Here is a 16,958-nt window from a genome sequence, read left to right on the forward strand (position 1 = left end):
TTTAGCCAATGTGACCGCTATCCCATCAGTTATGGTCCAAGCCAAACACATTTGTATTGATTACACAAGGTGCGGTGCAAAATATCTTTGGCCAGTGAGCCAAACTACAGCATGTACAGATATGTCCTCTTACAACTTTGCTCCATGCGTCACTAATCGCTTACACATAACGCGTGAGTGCCGTGCGACTCGGTAGCGCCGAGTGTGTTTTGCTCCTTTTACTGCGAAAATGCGTCTTAGACGCAATGTAATGAAATAGGACGCAGGAGCAGCTTCTGCTGATTAAAATATGTGCAATGCCTATATTCTGTGTGTAATAGCGGCTCTATCTGCATCCGTAATGAAACGTTACAGTGTTCTCCAGGACAACACTGTAGCATAGTGTTTTGTATGCAAATACAGTCACAGTCACGCACAGGCATGCTGCACAGCATTTTAATCAGCAAAAGCTGCTTGTGCGTTCTATTGTATCACATTGCGTCTAAGACGTATTTGTGCGGCAAGAGATGCAAAAACAGACGCCCGGCGCTACAGAGTCCAGCCACAGCATGGCGCCACTTGAAGGGCTGTTTAGCGTGTCTGCAGCAAGGATGTAAGAGGACATGTATGTACTGCCTTCTCAGCCGAGATCATGGCAGACTGCGGTCATATATGCCACCTGGTGATCAAGCCAACTATTGAATCTGACCACAAATGGGCAATCTCCACGTATGCTATATAGAGTAGACCCCTTCTCTCAGTTGGACAGGGTCTCCCAGGCTTTGGTCAGTAGGATACTATTATTGCTGGCACCATACTGTTTAACAGAAACAAAACATCTATTGGAAGCTGCAGTTTTAGGGAGGATGAACTCAGGAGACGGGCGGTTCAATACAGACGCCTCCTTGTGTCTGTTCTTTCAGTATGAAACATTCAAAATAATACAGCGCCATAAAACATGGCAATGTACTGTAATTAATATTTCATTTGGAGAATACTTGCAGCCGTAAGACCGAGAACTTCTTCAACCCAATACTGCTGTGAAGTCTCATCTTTTACAGAATAAGGAGCTGATGAGGAGTCAATTACCAATTGTGGGTATACTACTCATAAAAATAGTATCCCCCCGTCAATATACAGAGCCAAATTTACCACTAGATGCGGCTGCCTCCGCACCAGCAACATATTTGATTGTTGTAAGCAAAGTCATCATCAGCAAATACATGTTCCTGCACTCCCAACAGATGTACAGTATGTGCCTGTCTATGCAGTTCTACATGGGCCCTTACCGCATTCTGCCTACAGTATGTACGCACATCCCTTACAACCCCCTTTCTGGCGCACCAGTCAAGAGATTATATACTGTATACACGCAAGTCTGGATGGGTGGTATTCATGTGACCGCCGGTCAGCTGAACGACAGTCACATGACCTCCTCCACCATCCCGACGGCTGGCATGCCGACCAACAGGGACTATGTCCACTCGTGGGTGTCCACGACACCCATAGAGTGGGAATAGAACCCATGGCGACCGCAGGTCGCCAGCGAGCCCGCAAGGGGCTTGCTGCACTCGCCCCTCCCCGCCGGGAGCCCGGCGTCGGTATGCTGCCGGGATCCCGGCGCCGGTCAGCCGTTCTACACCCTGGATGGGTGGTATTCATGTGACCGCCGATCAGCTGACCGACAGTCACATGACCTCCTCCACCATCCCGACGGCACACTATCCCGATGGTCGGCATGCCGACCAACAGGGACTATTTCCACTTGTGGGTGTCCACGACACCCATAGAGTGGGAATAGAACCCGTGGCGACCACAGGTCGCCACCGAGCCCGCAAGGGGCTTGCTGCACTCGCCCCTCCCCGCCGAGATCCCGGCGTCGGTAAGCTGACCGGCGGTCTCCTGACCGCCGGTCAGCCGTACTACACCCGTCTGGATTAGTGCATTGTAAATGCACACTAGGCAAACAGGCATACAGTAACTTCCACTTGGCTTTAGTTTGTCACTATAGCACAGATAAGAGAACATATCACCATAGTGTGCACACATCTGCAGAACAAGGCTGGCAATTCTTGGGCCAAAACCATCACAATATTCAGAAACTATTTCAGCACATGGGCAGACGGACAGAATCTGATCTGCGTCACCTGGCATGCTGATCTATCCCAAATCCATATTATCATGAGAACCAATCATTTTGGCTACAAACTTTGGGTGCATGGACTGAGCAATCTGGATGAAACGGCTCAACAACAACTCAGGACAACTGTTCCCTGTATAGACAGTGTTACATTAGACACCCCAGTAAAAGGACAATTTACACAGCAAAATGAACATAGTTGAAGAAAAACACTGAATTATCACAGTTTAAATGCGTTTCAAAGAGTTTAACTGTACGTTCAGGACACCTACAACCTCTAATGTATAAGAATGCAAGTTAATGGCAAGAGGTTTGTGATATGAAATGCTGATGACTGCGGAGGCTTAAAGAGGGTTACATGAGTACAGTATATGGAATGATCAGCAGAGCTGCAGAAAGAAGGGGGGGGGGGGGTAAATCGGTTGAAGAACAAACAGTAATCACCTTTTAGTTTCCTGGACAGAACAGGGCTGCAGGTAGAACTTCCCCCGGCTGCAAATCACAGAGAATGGAAGAGTGCAGAGAAATTATTAGGGAGGCATGCAGTAGCAGACATCAAGGTTGGGAGAGCTCTTTGGGTAGAATTAGATTAGTAGAGGATCACCCCACAGTAATATCATTAAAGCTAGCACAGATTTATTCATTCGCAGAGGAGAATATCAGAAAAGGAGTATGAAATTAGAGAAAGACTGTTACAGGCCATCTACAGACCATCACTCAGGAGCTCAGGCTGTAAAGAACTCTCCTCCTACCAATGTGTACTTCTACCGATATCCCTACAGCATATAGCAAATGGATGGCAAGTATTATAATGGGGCAAGCCAAGTTATGTGTTATGCATCAGAGAGAGTTGTTAGGTTGCGGAACCTCTAGCTGTATTAATCCAATTTTGCCCATATCTAATCTCGGTGTATAAATTAAACATGGGACTTAACAATTAGGAACCTCAAGAACAGTTGAGAACAAACCCAACTGGAGGGTACAAACTGGATAAGGGGTTCAGATGCAATAATGTTCAATGACATTTGCAATAACTGCACTGCAACTTGGTTTTGTGAAGATGCAAGACTGAGAGCCTAATTCAGCCCTGATCGCAGCAGCAACATTTTTCTCTAATGGGCAAAACCATGGGCACTGTAGGTGGGGCAAATGTAACATGTGCAAAGAGAGAGAGTTAGATTTGGGTGGGTTATTTTGTTTCTGTGCAGGGTAAATACTGGCTGCTTTATATTTACACAGCAATTTAGATTTCAGTTTCAACACCCCCCCACCCAAATCGAAGTCTCTCTGCACATGTTACATCTGCCTCACCTGCACTGCAGCATGGTTTTGACCATTAGAGAACAATTTTGCTACTGCGATCGGGTCTAAATTAGGCCCTGAATTTTCTACTTGGATTTACTCCAAACACTAGACGTGACTCTAAATATATAACTACAATGTGCAGGTTTGCACTGGAGAAAAAAAAAGTAAGATTATATATATATATATATTATATATATATTATATATATATATATATATATATATATATATATATATATATATATATATATATATATATATATATATATATATATATATATTTATTTATTTATTTTTTATTTTTTTATATGCACTAGTACATTTCTGCCTATACATTGGTTTCTCTATACTGCGGCTTGGAGTGATTTATTAATCACAGGATGTGATGTACCCATGGGTGACACACCTGCCTCAGTTATATTAAGCTGTGTAGAGCCCTGCAGTGCACGCTGTAGATACAGGACAGGAGGAAGAGTGGCACTTGGTGTGTCCATTCTCCTTTATTCACTTTCTAAAATCCCTCTCTCTCTCCTTTTGTTACTGCCACATTAACACCACAATGAACGGCAGCAGCAGCTCAGACAGGCATATACAGTGCATGCAAAACCTGATGCTTAAATGCATTTCTGAAAAAATAAGAATTTACTTACCGATAATTCTATTTCTCGTAGTCCGTAGTGGATGCTGGGACTTCCGTAAGGACCATGGGGAATAGCGGCTCCGCAGGAGACTGGGCACAAAGTAAAAGCTTTAGGACTAGCTGGTGTGCACTGGCTCCTCCCCCTATGACCCTCCTCCAAGCCTCAGTTATGATACTGTGCCCGGACGAGCGTACACAATAAGGAAGGATTTTGAATCCCGGGTAAGACTCATACCAGCCACACCAATCACACTGTACAACCTGTGATCTGAACCCAGTTAACAGTATGATAAAACTTAGGAGCCTCTAAAAAGATGGCTCACAACAATAAACAACCCGATTTTTTGTAACAATAACTATATACAAGTATTGCAGACAATCCGCACTTGGGATGGGCGCCCAGCATCCACTACGGACTACGAGAAATAGAATTATCGGTAAGTAAATTCTTATTTTCTCTGACGTCCTAGTGGATGCTGGGACTTCCGTAAGGACCATGGGGATTATACCAAAGCTCCCAAACGGGCGGGAGAGTGCGGATGACTCTGCAGCACCGAATGAGAGAACTCCAGGTCCTCCTCAGCCAGGGTATCGAATTTGTAAAATTTTGCAAACGTGTTTGCCCCCTGACCAAGTAGCTGCTCGGCAAAGTTGTAAAGCCGAGACCCCTCGGGCAGCCGCCCAAGATGAGCCCACTTTCCTTGTGGAATGGGCTTTAACAGATTTTGGCTGTGGCAGTCCTGCCACAGAATGTGCAAGCTGAATTGTACTACAAATCCAACGAGCAATCGTCTGCTTAGAAGCAGGAGCACCCAGCTTGTTGGGTGCATACAGGATAAACAGCGAGTCAGATTTTCTGACTCCAGCCGTCCTGGAAACATATATTTTCAGGGCCCTGACTACGTCCAGTAACTTGGAGTCCTCCAAGTCCCTAGTAGCCGCAGGTACCACAATAGGTTGGTTCATGTGAAACGCTGAAACCACCTTAGGGAGAAATTGAGGACGAGTCCTCAATTCTGCCCTGTCTGAATGAAAAATTAGGTAAGGGCTTTTATAGGATAAAGCCGCCAATTCTGAGACACGCCTGGCTGAAGCCAGGGCTAACAGCATTACCACTTTCCATGTGAGATATTTCAATTCCACAGTGGTGAGTGGTTCAAACCAATGTGATTTTAGGAACCCTAAAACTACATTGAGATCCCAAGGTGCCACTGGTGGCACAAAAGGAGGCTGTATATGCAGTACCCACTTGACAAACGTCTGAACTTCAGGCACTGAAGCCAGTTCTTTCTGGAAGAAGATCGACAGGGCCGAAATTTGAACCTTAATGGATCCTAATTTTAGGCCCATAGACAGTCCTGCTTGCAGGACATGTAAGAAACGACCCAGTTGAAATTCCTCTGTGGGGGCCTTCTTGGCCTCACACCACGCAACATATTTTCGCCAAATGCGGTGATAATGTTTCGCGGTTACATCCTTCCTGGCTTTGATCAGGGTAGGGATGACTTCATCTGGAATGCCTTTTTCCATCAGGATCCGGCGTTCAACCGCCATGCCGTCAAACGCAGCCGCGGTAAGTCTTGGAACAGACAAGGTCCCTGCTGGAGCAGGTCCTTTCTTAGAGGTAGAGGCCACGGATCCTCCGTGAGCATCTCTTGCAGTTCCGGGTACCAAGTTCTTCTTGGCCAATCCGGAGCCACGAGTATAGTTCTTACTCCTCTCTTTCTTATGATTCTCAGTACTTTTGGTATGAGAGGCAGAGGAGGGAACACATACACCGACTGGTACACCCACAGTGTTACCAGTCTGCTGAGGAAGTCTGCTTCCCAGTTGTCCACTCCCGGAATGAACACTGCTGACAGTGCTACCACATGATTTTCCGCCCAGCGGAGAATCCTTGCAGCTTCTGCCATTGCCCTCCTGCTTCTTGTGCCGCCCTGTCTGTTTACGTGGGTGACTGCCGTGATGTTGTCCGATTTGATCAATACCGACTGACCCTGAAGCAGAGGCCTTGCTTGACTTAGGGCATTGTAAATGGCCCTTAGTTCCAGGATATTTATGTGAAGAGACGTTTCCATGCTTGACCACAAGCCCTGGAAATTTCTTCCCTGTGTGACTGCTCCCCAGCCTCTCAGGCTGGCATCCGTGGTCACCAGCATCCAATCCTGAATGTCGAATCTGCGGCCCTCTAGAAGATGAGCCCTCTGTAACCACCACAGGAGAGACACCCTTGTCCTTGGAGATAGGGTAATCCGCTGATGCATCTGAAGATGCGATCCGGACCATTTGTCCAGCAGATCCCACTGAAACGTTCTTGCATGGAATCTTCCGAATGGAATCGCTTCGTAAGAAGCCACCATTTTTCCCAGGACTCTCGTGCATTGATGCACTGACACCTGGCCTGGTTTTAGGAGGTTCCTGACTAGCTCGGATAACTCCCTGGCCTTCTCCTCCGGGAGAAACACCTTTTTCTGGACTGTGTCCAGAATCATCCCCAGGAACAGTAGACGTGTTGTTGGAATCAGCTGTGATTTTGGGATATTTAGAATCCACCCGTGCTGACGTAACACTACCTGAGACAGTGCTACTCCGAACTCTAACTGTTCCCTGGACCTTGCCCTTATCAGGAGATCGTCCAAGTAAGGGATAATTAAGACGCCTTTTCTTCGAAGAAGAATCATCATTTCGGCCATTACCTTGGTAAAGACCCGGGGTGCCGTGGACAATCCAAACGGCAGCGTCTGAAACTGATAATGACAGTCTTGTACCACAAACCTGAGGTACCCTTGGTGACAAGGGAAGATTGGGACATGGAGATAAGCATCTTTGATGTCCAGAGATACCATATAGTCCCCTTCTTCAAGATTCGCTATCACTGCTCTGAGTAATTCCATCTTGAACTTGAACCTTTTTATGTAAGTGTTCAAGGATTTTAGATTTAAAATTGGTCTCACCGAGCCGTCCGGCTTCGGTACCACAAACAGCGTGGAATAATACCCCTTTCCCTGTTGTAGGTGGGGTACCTTGATTATCACCTGCTGGGAATACAGCTTGTGAATAGCTTCCAATACTGCCTCCCTGTCGGAGGGAGACGTTGGTAGAGCAGACTTCAGGAATCTTCGAGGGGGAGACGTCTCGAATTCCAATTTGTACCCCTGTGATACTACCTGCAGGATCCAGGGGACCACTTGCGAGTGAGCCCACTGCGCGTTGAAATTTTTGAGACGGGCCCCCACCGTGCCTGAGTCCGCTTGTAAAGCCCCAGCGTCATGCTGAAGACTTGGCAGAAGCGGGGGAGGGCTTCTGCTCCTGGGAAGAGGCTGCCTGGTGCAGTCTTTTTCCTCTTCCTCTGCCCCGGGGCAGAAATGAGTGGCCTTTTGCCCGCTTGTTCTTATGGGAACGAAAGGACTGAGTTTGAAAAGACGGTGTCTTTTTCTGCTGAGAGGTGACCTGGGGTAAAAAGGTGGACTTTCCAGCCGTTGCCGTGGCCACCAGGTCTGATAGACCGACCCCAAATAACTCCTCCCCTTTATACGGCAATACTTCCATATGTCGTTTGGAATCTGCATCACCTGACCACTGTCGCGTCCATAACGCCCTTCTGGCAGAAATGGACATCGCACTCACTCTTGATGCCAGGGTGCAAATATCCCTCTGTGCATCTCGCATATATAGTAATGCATCCTTTAAATGCTCTATAGTTAATAATATACTGTCCCTATCCAGGGTATCAATATTTTCAGTCAGGGAATCCGACCAAGCCACTCCAGCGCTGCACATTTAGGCTGAGGCGATTGCTGGTCGCAGTATAACACCAGTATGTGTGTATATACCTTTTAGGATATTTTCCAGCCTTCTATCAGCTGGTTCCTTGAGGGCGGCCGTATCAGGAGACGGTAACGCCACTTGTTTTGATAAGCGTGTGAGCGCCTTATCTACCCTAGGGGGTGTTTCCCAACGTGCCCTAACCTCTGGCGGGAAAGGGTATAGTGCCAATAATTTGTTAGAAATCAGCAGTTTTTTATCGGGGGAAACCCACGCCTTATCACACACCTCATTTAATTCATCTGATTCAGGAAAAACTACTGGTAGTTTTTTCACACCCCACATAATACCCTTTTTTGTGGTACTTGTAGTGTCAGAAATGTTCAATGCCTCCTTCATCGCCGTGATCATGTAACGTGTGGCCCTACTGGACATTACGTTCGTCTCCTCACCGTCGACACTGGATTCAGTATCCGTGTCTGGGTCTGTGTCGACCATCTGAGGTAACGGGCGTTTTAGCGCCCCTGACGGTGTCTGAGACGCCTGAATAGGCATTAACTGATTTGCCGGCTGTCTCATGTCGTCAACAGTTTTTTGCAAAGTGCTGCCATTGTCACGTAATTCTTTAAATACAACCATCCAGTCAGGTGTCGACTCCCTAGGGGGTGACATCACTAACACAGGCAATTGCTCTGCTTCCACATCATTTTCCTCCTCATACATGTCGACACAATCGTACCGACACCCAGCACACACACAGGGAATGCTCTGACAGAGGATAGGACCCCACTAGCCCTTTGGGGAGACAGAGGGAGAGTTTGCCAGCACACACCAGAGCGCTATATATATTCAGGGATAACCTTATATAAGTGTTACTCCCTTTATAGCTGCTGTATTATATATTAGCTGCCAATAGTGCCCCCCTCTCTTGTTTTACCCTGTTTCTGTAGTGTAGTCTGCAGGGGAGAGTCAGGGAGCCGTCCTTCCAGCGGAGCTGTGAAAGAAAATGGCGCTTGTGTGCTGAGGAGATAGGCTCCGCCCCCTTCACGGCGGCCTTTTCTCCCGCTTTTTTCTGGAAAACTGGCAGGGGTTAAATGCATCCATATAGCCCAGGAGCTATATGTGATGCATTTCTTTAGCCACATAAGGTTTTTATCAAGTTTTATTGCGTCTCAGGGCGCTCCCCCCAGCGCCCTGCACCCTCAGTGACCGGAGTGTGAAGTGTGCTGAGAGCAATGGCGCACAGCTGCAGTGCTGTGCGCTACCTTATCTGAAGACAGGAACGTCTTCTGCCGCCGCTTTCTCCGGACCTCTTCGCTCTTCTGGCTCTGTAAGGGGGCCGGCGGCGCGGCTCCGGGACCCATCCAGGCTGAACCTGTGATCGTCCCTCTGGAGCTAATGTCCAGTAGCCAAGAAGCCCAATCCACTCTGCACGCAGGTGAGTTCGCTTCTTCTCCCCTTAGTCCCGCGCTGCAGTGAGCCTGTTGCCAGCAGGACTCACTGAAAATAAAAAACCTAAGTATACTTTTACTTCTAAGCAGCTCAGGAGAGCCACCTAGATTGCACCCTTCTCGGCCGGGCACAAAATCTTAACTGAGGCTTGGAGGAGGGTCATAGGGGGAGGAGCCAGTGCACACCAGCTAGTCCTAAAGCTTTTACTTTGTGCCCAGTCTCCTGCGGAGCCGCTATTCCCCATGGTCCTTACGGAAGTCCCAGCATCCACTAGGACGTCAGAGAAAAAGATCTGCCAGCATGTGCAGAGCTTGATTAACAATGGGGCGGATGGAGCTGCAGCTCCAGGACCCCCATTGAAAATAGGCCCACAGGAACCCCTGCAGTTCTACCAGTGTTAACAGGAAAACATTTTCTGTCACCACAAGCCCAGCTCTCTCCCCTCCCTGACCACAGCCAGCCGACAAATGTCCCTCTAATGTCAGAGTCAGGCAGCCGCAGCACCATCTCCCGACCTGTAAGAAGCTCCGCCCCTGTTCTGTCAGAAGCCCCACCTCCTAAGCCCATAATAAGCTCTGCCTCCCGGACCAACAGAAGCTCCGCATCCCGGACCAACAGAAGCTCCGCATCCCAGCCCCGTCAGAAACTCCTCATACTGACCCGTCCAAAGTCCCGCCTCCCAGACCCATCCAAAGCCCTTCATCCTATACCTGTCGGAAGGTTCAAAGCTCCGCAGTCACGAAGTAAGTGAACTTTTGAAGCTGGATTGGCAGCAGGTGGGTAGAGCTGGGAGGCAGTGGGAATGCCCGGGCGTTGTGGTAGTGGTTAGTTAGTAACAGACCATTTAGGACCGACTTGGTTGCCAGGAATTTCACAAATGCAGCAGTTATCAAAGGAGTCACAGCTCTTCCTGTGAATGTGCCTCAAGACACCATATTTGCTCCTCCCCTGCTGCTCTTCCACCAGCATCTATGCCACCCTCTCCACCTGTATCTCAACCACCTCCACACCTGTGTCTCTGTCTCCCTCTCCACCTGTACAGTATCTCCGCCTTCCTCACAGCTGTGTCTCTGCCCCCTCTCCACCGTGTCCCTCCCTACCTGTATCTCTGCCTCCTTCCCTTCTGTGTCTCTGCCTCACCACCTGTGTCTCTGCCCCCTCTCCAGTGTCCCTCCCTATCTGTATCTCTGCCTCACCACCTCTACCCCCCCCCCCCCCCAAGTATCTCTGTCTTGCTCCACACCTGTGTCTATGCCCCCTCTCCACCTGTATATTTGCCTTCCTATTAGTCCTTATTAGTATAGTCGCATACTCCCATACCATGTATTGGCCCAGTGCACATGCGCTGGGCCCACTCTGCGCGTGCATGGAAATGCGATCGCATCTCTGTAATGTGAACGCCTCTGCCTAATTGACCGGCAAAGGTGTTTGAGGGGTGGTCGAGGCGGCAATGCGGCGTTGTGGGGGGGGAAATCGCCTCGCTGGCGGCCATTAGCATGCTGCCCTGCCCTGTGGTGGGCTGCCCACAGCATGTGACTGTGGCAGTGCATGCGCTGTGCAATCTCAGGGTATTTTTCATGAAAAATACCCTGAGAAATGTGGTAACCGGATTCGCAGGGACAGAGCTTAGTCATCTCCATGCGATTTTGGTCACATTTATTGCATTCCATTGGCACTGCGTATTGTGATAAATATGCCCCATAGTGGGGAGACGTATTGTGGTGTGGGGAGGAAGTGCAGTGATGTAGTATGTCGCCACTCACCCCTGCTCTCAGGGGGAGAAATTCTCTGTGGCGCTAATCACACCCACTGCGCCGCGTGCAATAGGCCCTTCATAGATTTCGGCTCCTGGCACATGAAGACCATAATCTAGCACTGAGCGCGTGACATACATCTTCCCTTCACCCACTTCAGTGGTCCTCGCCCTCTTCTCAGACGTTTAATGTTTCATATTTCCTCTTCAGGCTGTAACCTCATATGGACAAAGACATCTATATATCTAATACAACTGTTTATCACGTAAATCGCCATTTCCCCATACTGTACAGCATTGTGCAAAATATTTTTGCTCCAAGAATACTGGATAATGAAACGTAATAAACTCACTAAATGAGGGTTGCGAGCGATGGTGATGTAGATAGGGAACATGGCTGAAGTGCTATGGAGCTGTAAATTGCACAAACGCATGCGAAACAGCCACTTCAATTGGGAAGATGTTTGCACATCCAGCGTCTATATGCAAAGTTTGAAGACGCTGCCCTTCGTGTAGTATCCTACACGGGATCCGGATTGAAAGTCGACAGTAACTAAGTCGACAATGTCTAGGTCGACCACTATTGGTCGACAGTAACTAGGTCGACAGGGTGTCTAGGTCGACAGGGTCTTTAGGTCGACATGTTCTAGGTCGACAGGTCAAAGGGTCGACATGAGTTTTTCACAATTTTTTTCTTTTTTTGAACCTTTTCATACTTAACGATCCACGTGGACTACGATTGGAACAGTAATCTGTGCCGAGCGAAGCGAAGGCACCATGCCCGAAGCATGGCGAGCGAAGCGAGCCATGCGAGGGGACGCGGTGCACTAAATAAGAATTTACTCACCGGTAATTCTATTTCTCGTAGTCCGTAGTGGATGCTGGGAACTCCGTAAGGACCATGGGGAATAGACGGGCTCCTCAGGAGACTGGGCACTCTAAAAGAAAGATTAGGTACTATCTGGTGTGCATTGGCTCCTCCCTCTATGCCCCTCCTCCAGACCTCAGTTAGGGAAACTGTGCCCGGAAGAGCTGACACAACAAGGAAAGGATTTGGAATCCAGGGTAAGACTCATACCAGCCACACCGTATAACTTGTGATAACCATACCCAGTTAACAGTATGAAAAACAACTGAGCCTCCTTTTACGGATGGCTCATAACAATAACGCTTTAGTGAAGCAATAACTATATACATGTATTGCAGAGAGTCCGCACTTGGGACGGGCGCCCAGCATCCACTACGGACTACGAGAAATAGCATTACCGGTGAGTAAATTCTTATTTTCTCTGACGTCCTAGTGGATGCTGGGAACTCCGTAAGGACCATGGGGATTATACCAAAGCTCCCAAACGGGCGGGAGAGTGCGGATGACTCTGCAGCACCGAATGAGCAAACTCAAGGTCCTCCTCAGCCAGGGTTTCAAACTTGTAGAATTTAGCAAATGTGTTTGAACCCGACCAAGTAGCAGTTCGGCAAAGCTGTAAAGCCGAGACCCCTCGGGCAGCCGCCCAAGAAGAGCCCACCTTCCTTGTGGAATGGGCTTTTACTGATTTAGGATGCGGCAGTCCAGCCGCAGAATGTGCCAGCTGAATCGTGCAACAGACCCAGCGAGCAATAGTTTGCTTTGAAGCAGGAGCACCCAGCTTGTTGGGTGCATGCAGGATAAATAGCGAGTCAGTTTTCCTGACTCCAGCCGTCCTGGAAACAAATTTTCAAAGCCCGGACTACGTCCAGCAACTTGGAATCCTCCAAGTCCCGAGTAGCCACAGGCACCACAATAGGTTTGTTCAAATGAAACGCTGATACCACCTTTGGGAGAAATTGGGGACGAGTCCTCAATTCTGCCCTGTCCATATGGAAGATCAGATATGGGCTTTTACATGACAAAGCCGCCAATTCTGACACACGCCTAGCCAAAGCTAAGGCCAACAGCATGACCACCTTCCACGTGAGATACTTTAGCTCCACGGTCTTAAGTGGCTCAAACCAGTGTGATTTCAGGAAATCCAACACAACGGTAAGATCCCAAGGTGCCACTGGAGGCACAAAAGGGGGCTGAATATGCAGCACTCCCTTAACAAACGTCTGAACTTCAGGCAGTGAAGCCAGTTCTTTTTGAAAAAAAATAGATAGGGCCGAAATCTGGACCTTTATGGACCCCAATTTTAGGCCCAAAGACACCCCTGACAGTAGGAAGTGCAGAAATCGACCCAGCTGGAATTCCTCTGTTGGGGCCTTCCTGGCCTCACACCAAGCGACATATTTCCGCCATATGCGGTGATAATGCTTTACTGTCACATCCTTCCTAGCTTTTATCAGCGTAGGAATCGCTTCATCTGGAATGCCCTTTTCCATTAGGATCCGGCGTTCAACCGCCATGCCGTCAAACGCAGCCGCGGTAAGTCTTGGAACAGACAGGGCCCCTGCTGTAGCAGGTCCTGTCTGAGAGGCAGAGGCCATGGGTCCTCTGAGATCATTTCTTGTAGTTCTGGGTACCAAGTTCTTCTTGGCCAATCCGGAACGATGAGTATAGTTTTTACTCCTCTCTTTCTTACTATCCTCAGTACCTTGGGTATGAGAGGAAGAGGAGGGAACACATAAACCGACTGGTACACCCACGGTGTCACTAGTACGTCCACAGCTATCGCCTGAGGGTCCCTTGACCTGGCGCAATATTTTTTTTTTTTTTAGCTTTTTGTTGAGGCGGGACGCCATCATGTCCACCTGTGGCAGTTCCCAGCGATTTACAATCTGTGTGAAGACTTCTTGATGAAGTCCCCACTCTCCCGGGTGGAGGTCGTGCCTGCTGAGGAAGTCTGCTTCCCAGTTGTCCACTCCCGGAATGAACACTGCTGACAGTGCTAGCACGTGATTCTCCGCCCATCGAAGAATCCTTGTGGCTTCTGCCATTGCCATCCTGCTTCTTGTTCCGCCCTGGCGGTTTACATGGGCGACCGCCATGATGTTGTCTGACTGAATCAGTACTGGGTGGTTTTGAAGCAGGGGCTCTGCTTGACTCAGGGCGTTGTAAATGGCCCTTAGTTCCAGTATATTTATGTGTAGTGAAGTCTCCAGACTTGACCACTGTCCTTGGAAGTTTCTTCCCTGAGTAACTGCCCCCCTTCCTCGGAGGCTTGCATCCGTGGTCACCAGGACCCAGTCCTGTATGCCGAACCTGCGGCCCTCGAGAAGATGAGCACTCTGCAGCCACCACAGCAGAGACACCCTGGCCCTTGGGGACAGGGTGATCAACCGATGCATCTGAAGATGCGATCCGGACCATTTGTCTAACAGATCCCACTGAAAGATCCTTGCATGGAACCTGCCGAAGGGAATTGCTTCGTAAGAAGCCACCATCTTTCCCAGGACTCGCGTGCAGTGATGCACCGACACCTGTTTTGGTTTCAGGAGGTCCCTGACCAGAGATGACAATTCCTGGGCCTTCTTCACCGGGAGAAACACCTTCTTCTATTCTGTGTCCAGAATCATGCCCAGGAAAAGCAGACGCGTCGCAGGAATCAGCTGCGACTTTGGGATATTCAGAATCCAGCCATGCTGTTGCAACACTTCCTGAGAGAGTGCTACGCTGACCAACAACTGCTCTCTGGACCTCGCCTTTATGAGGAGATCGTCCAAGTACGGGATAATTATAACTCCCTTCTTCCGAAGGAGTATCATCATTTCGGCCATTACCTTGGTAAATATTCTCGGTGCCGTGGAGAGACCAAACGGCAACGTCTGGAATTGGTAATGACAGTCCTGTACCACAAACCTGAGGTATTCCTGGTGAGGTGGGTAAATGGGGACATGCAAGTAAGCATCCTTGATGTCCAGCGACACCATAAAATCCCCCTCTTCCAGGCTTGCAATAACCGCCCTGAGCGATTCCATTTTGAACTTGAACTTCTTTATTTAAGTGTTCAAGGATTTTAAATTCAGAATGGGTCTCACCGAACCGTCCGGTTTCGGTACCACAAACATTGTGGAATAGTAACCCCTTCCCTGTTGAAGGAGGGGGACCTTGATTATCACCTGCTGGAGGTACAGCTTGTGAATTGCCGCCAGTACTACCTCCCTTTCCCTGGGAGCAGCTGGCAAGGCTGATTTGAGGTAACGGCGAGGGGGAGTCGCCTCGAACTCCAGTTTGTATCCCTGAGATACAATTTGTACAGCCCAGAGATCCACCTGTGAGCGAACCCACTGGTTGCTGAAGTTTCGGAGACGCGCCCCCACCGCACCTGGCTCCGCCTGTGGAGCCCCAACGTCATGCGGTGGACTATAGTGGAAGCAGGGGAGGATTTTTGTTCCTGGGAACTGGCTGCCTGGTGCAGCTTCTTTCCTCTACCCTTGCCTCTGGCCAGAAAGGATGCTCCTCTGACCCACTTGCCTTTCTGAGGCCGAAAAGACTGCATTTGATAATACGGTGCTTTCTTAGGCTGTGAGGGAACCTGAGGTAAAAAAGTCGACTTCCCAGCAGTTGCTGTGGATACGAGGTCCGAGAGACCGTCCCCAAACAATTCCTCACCCTTATAAGGCAAAACCTCCATGTGTTTTTTAGAATCAGCATCACCTGTCCACTGCAGAGTCCATAATACTCTCCTGGCAGAAATGGACATTGCATTAATTCTAGATGCCAGCAGGCAAATGTCCCTCTGGGCATCCCGCATATATAAGACGACGTCTTTTATATGTTCGATGGTTAGCAAAACAGTATCCCTGTCGAGGGAATCAATGTTGTCTGACAGGGAATCAGTCCATGCTGCTGCAGCAGCACTACACATCCAGGCTGAAGCAATAGCAGGTCTCAGTAGAGTACCAGAGTGTGTATACACAGACTTCAGGATAGCTTCCTGCTTTCTATCCGCAGGCTCCTTTAGGGCGGCCGTATCCTGAGACGGCAGTGCCACCCTTTTAGATAAGCGTGTGAGCGCCTTGTCCACCCTAGGGGATGTTTCCCAACGTAACCTATCCGTTGGCGGGAAAGGGTACGCCATTAGTAACCTCTTAGAAATCACTAGTTTCTTATCAGGGGAACTCCACGCTTCTTCACACAATTCATTTAATTCATCAGATGGGGAAAAAGTCACTGGCTGCTTTTTCTCCCCAAACATAATACCCCTCTTGGTGGTAACCGGGTTAATGTCAGAAATGTGCAATACATCTTTCATTGCAGTAATCATGCATCGGATGGCTTTTGTAGACTGTACATTTGTCTCATCCTCATCTACACTTGAGTCAGACTCCGTGTCGACATCTGTGTCTACCATCTGAGCTAGCGGGCGTTTATGAGCCCCTGACGGCTTCTTAGTCGCCTGGGCAGGCGCGGGCTGAGACCCCGGCTGTCCCAAGGCTGCTGCGTCATCGAACCTTTTATGTAAGGAGTTGACACTGTCGGTTAAGACCTTCCACATATCCAATCAGGTGTCGGCCCCGTCGGGGGCGACACCACACTTATCTGCCCCTGCTCCGCCTCCACGTAACCCTCCTCAAACATGTCGACACAGCCGTACCGACACACCGCACACACACAGGGAATGCTCAGACTGAGGACAGGACCCCACAAAGAGAGAGAGTATGCCAGCACACACCACAGCGCTATATAACACAGGGATTTACACTATAAAAAGTGATTTACCCAATAGCTGCTTAAATATCTTATTTGCGCCTAAATTTATGTGCCCCCCCCCTCTCTTTTTTACCCTTCTTGTATCAGGATACTGCAGGGGAGAGCCTGGGGAGCTGCTTCCAGCGGAGCTGTAAAGGGAAAATGGCGCTGGTGTGCTGAGGAAGAAGGCCCCGCTCCCTCAGCGGCGGGCTTCTGTCCCGCGTTTTCTGTAACTTAATGGCGGGGGTTTTTACACATATACAGTGTTCAGACTGTATTATGTGTATATTAAGTGTCAAAAGGTATTATAATTGCTG

General features: G+C 49.0%; 1 protein-coding gene across 3 annotated transcripts in view; it reads right to left on the minus strand.

The window, feature by feature from the left end:
- The window catches only part of HTT (huntingtin), a 517,727-nt gene that overhangs the window by 429,945 nt on the left and 70,824 nt on the right, over positions 1-16,958 (minus strand). For 2 of the 3 annotated variants that reach the window (XM_063924312.1, XM_063924303.1), the window contains exon 10: positions 2,564-2,611. The exons of the other annotated variant lie outside the window; for it this stretch is intronic. In XM_063924312.1, coding sequence (XP_063780382.1) covers positions 2,564-2,611 — 48 coding nt within the window. The remainder of the gene's footprint in view (positions 1-2,563; positions 2,612-16,958) is intronic. 3 annotated transcript variants of the gene reach the window in all.

The sequence above is a fragment of the Pseudophryne corroboree genome, chromosome 1 (assembly GCF_028390025.1).
Source record: "Pseudophryne corroboree isolate aPseCor3 chromosome 1, aPseCor3.hap2, whole genome shotgun sequence".
NCBI lineage: Eukaryota > Metazoa > Chordata > Amphibia > Anura > Myobatrachidae > Pseudophryne > Pseudophryne corroboree.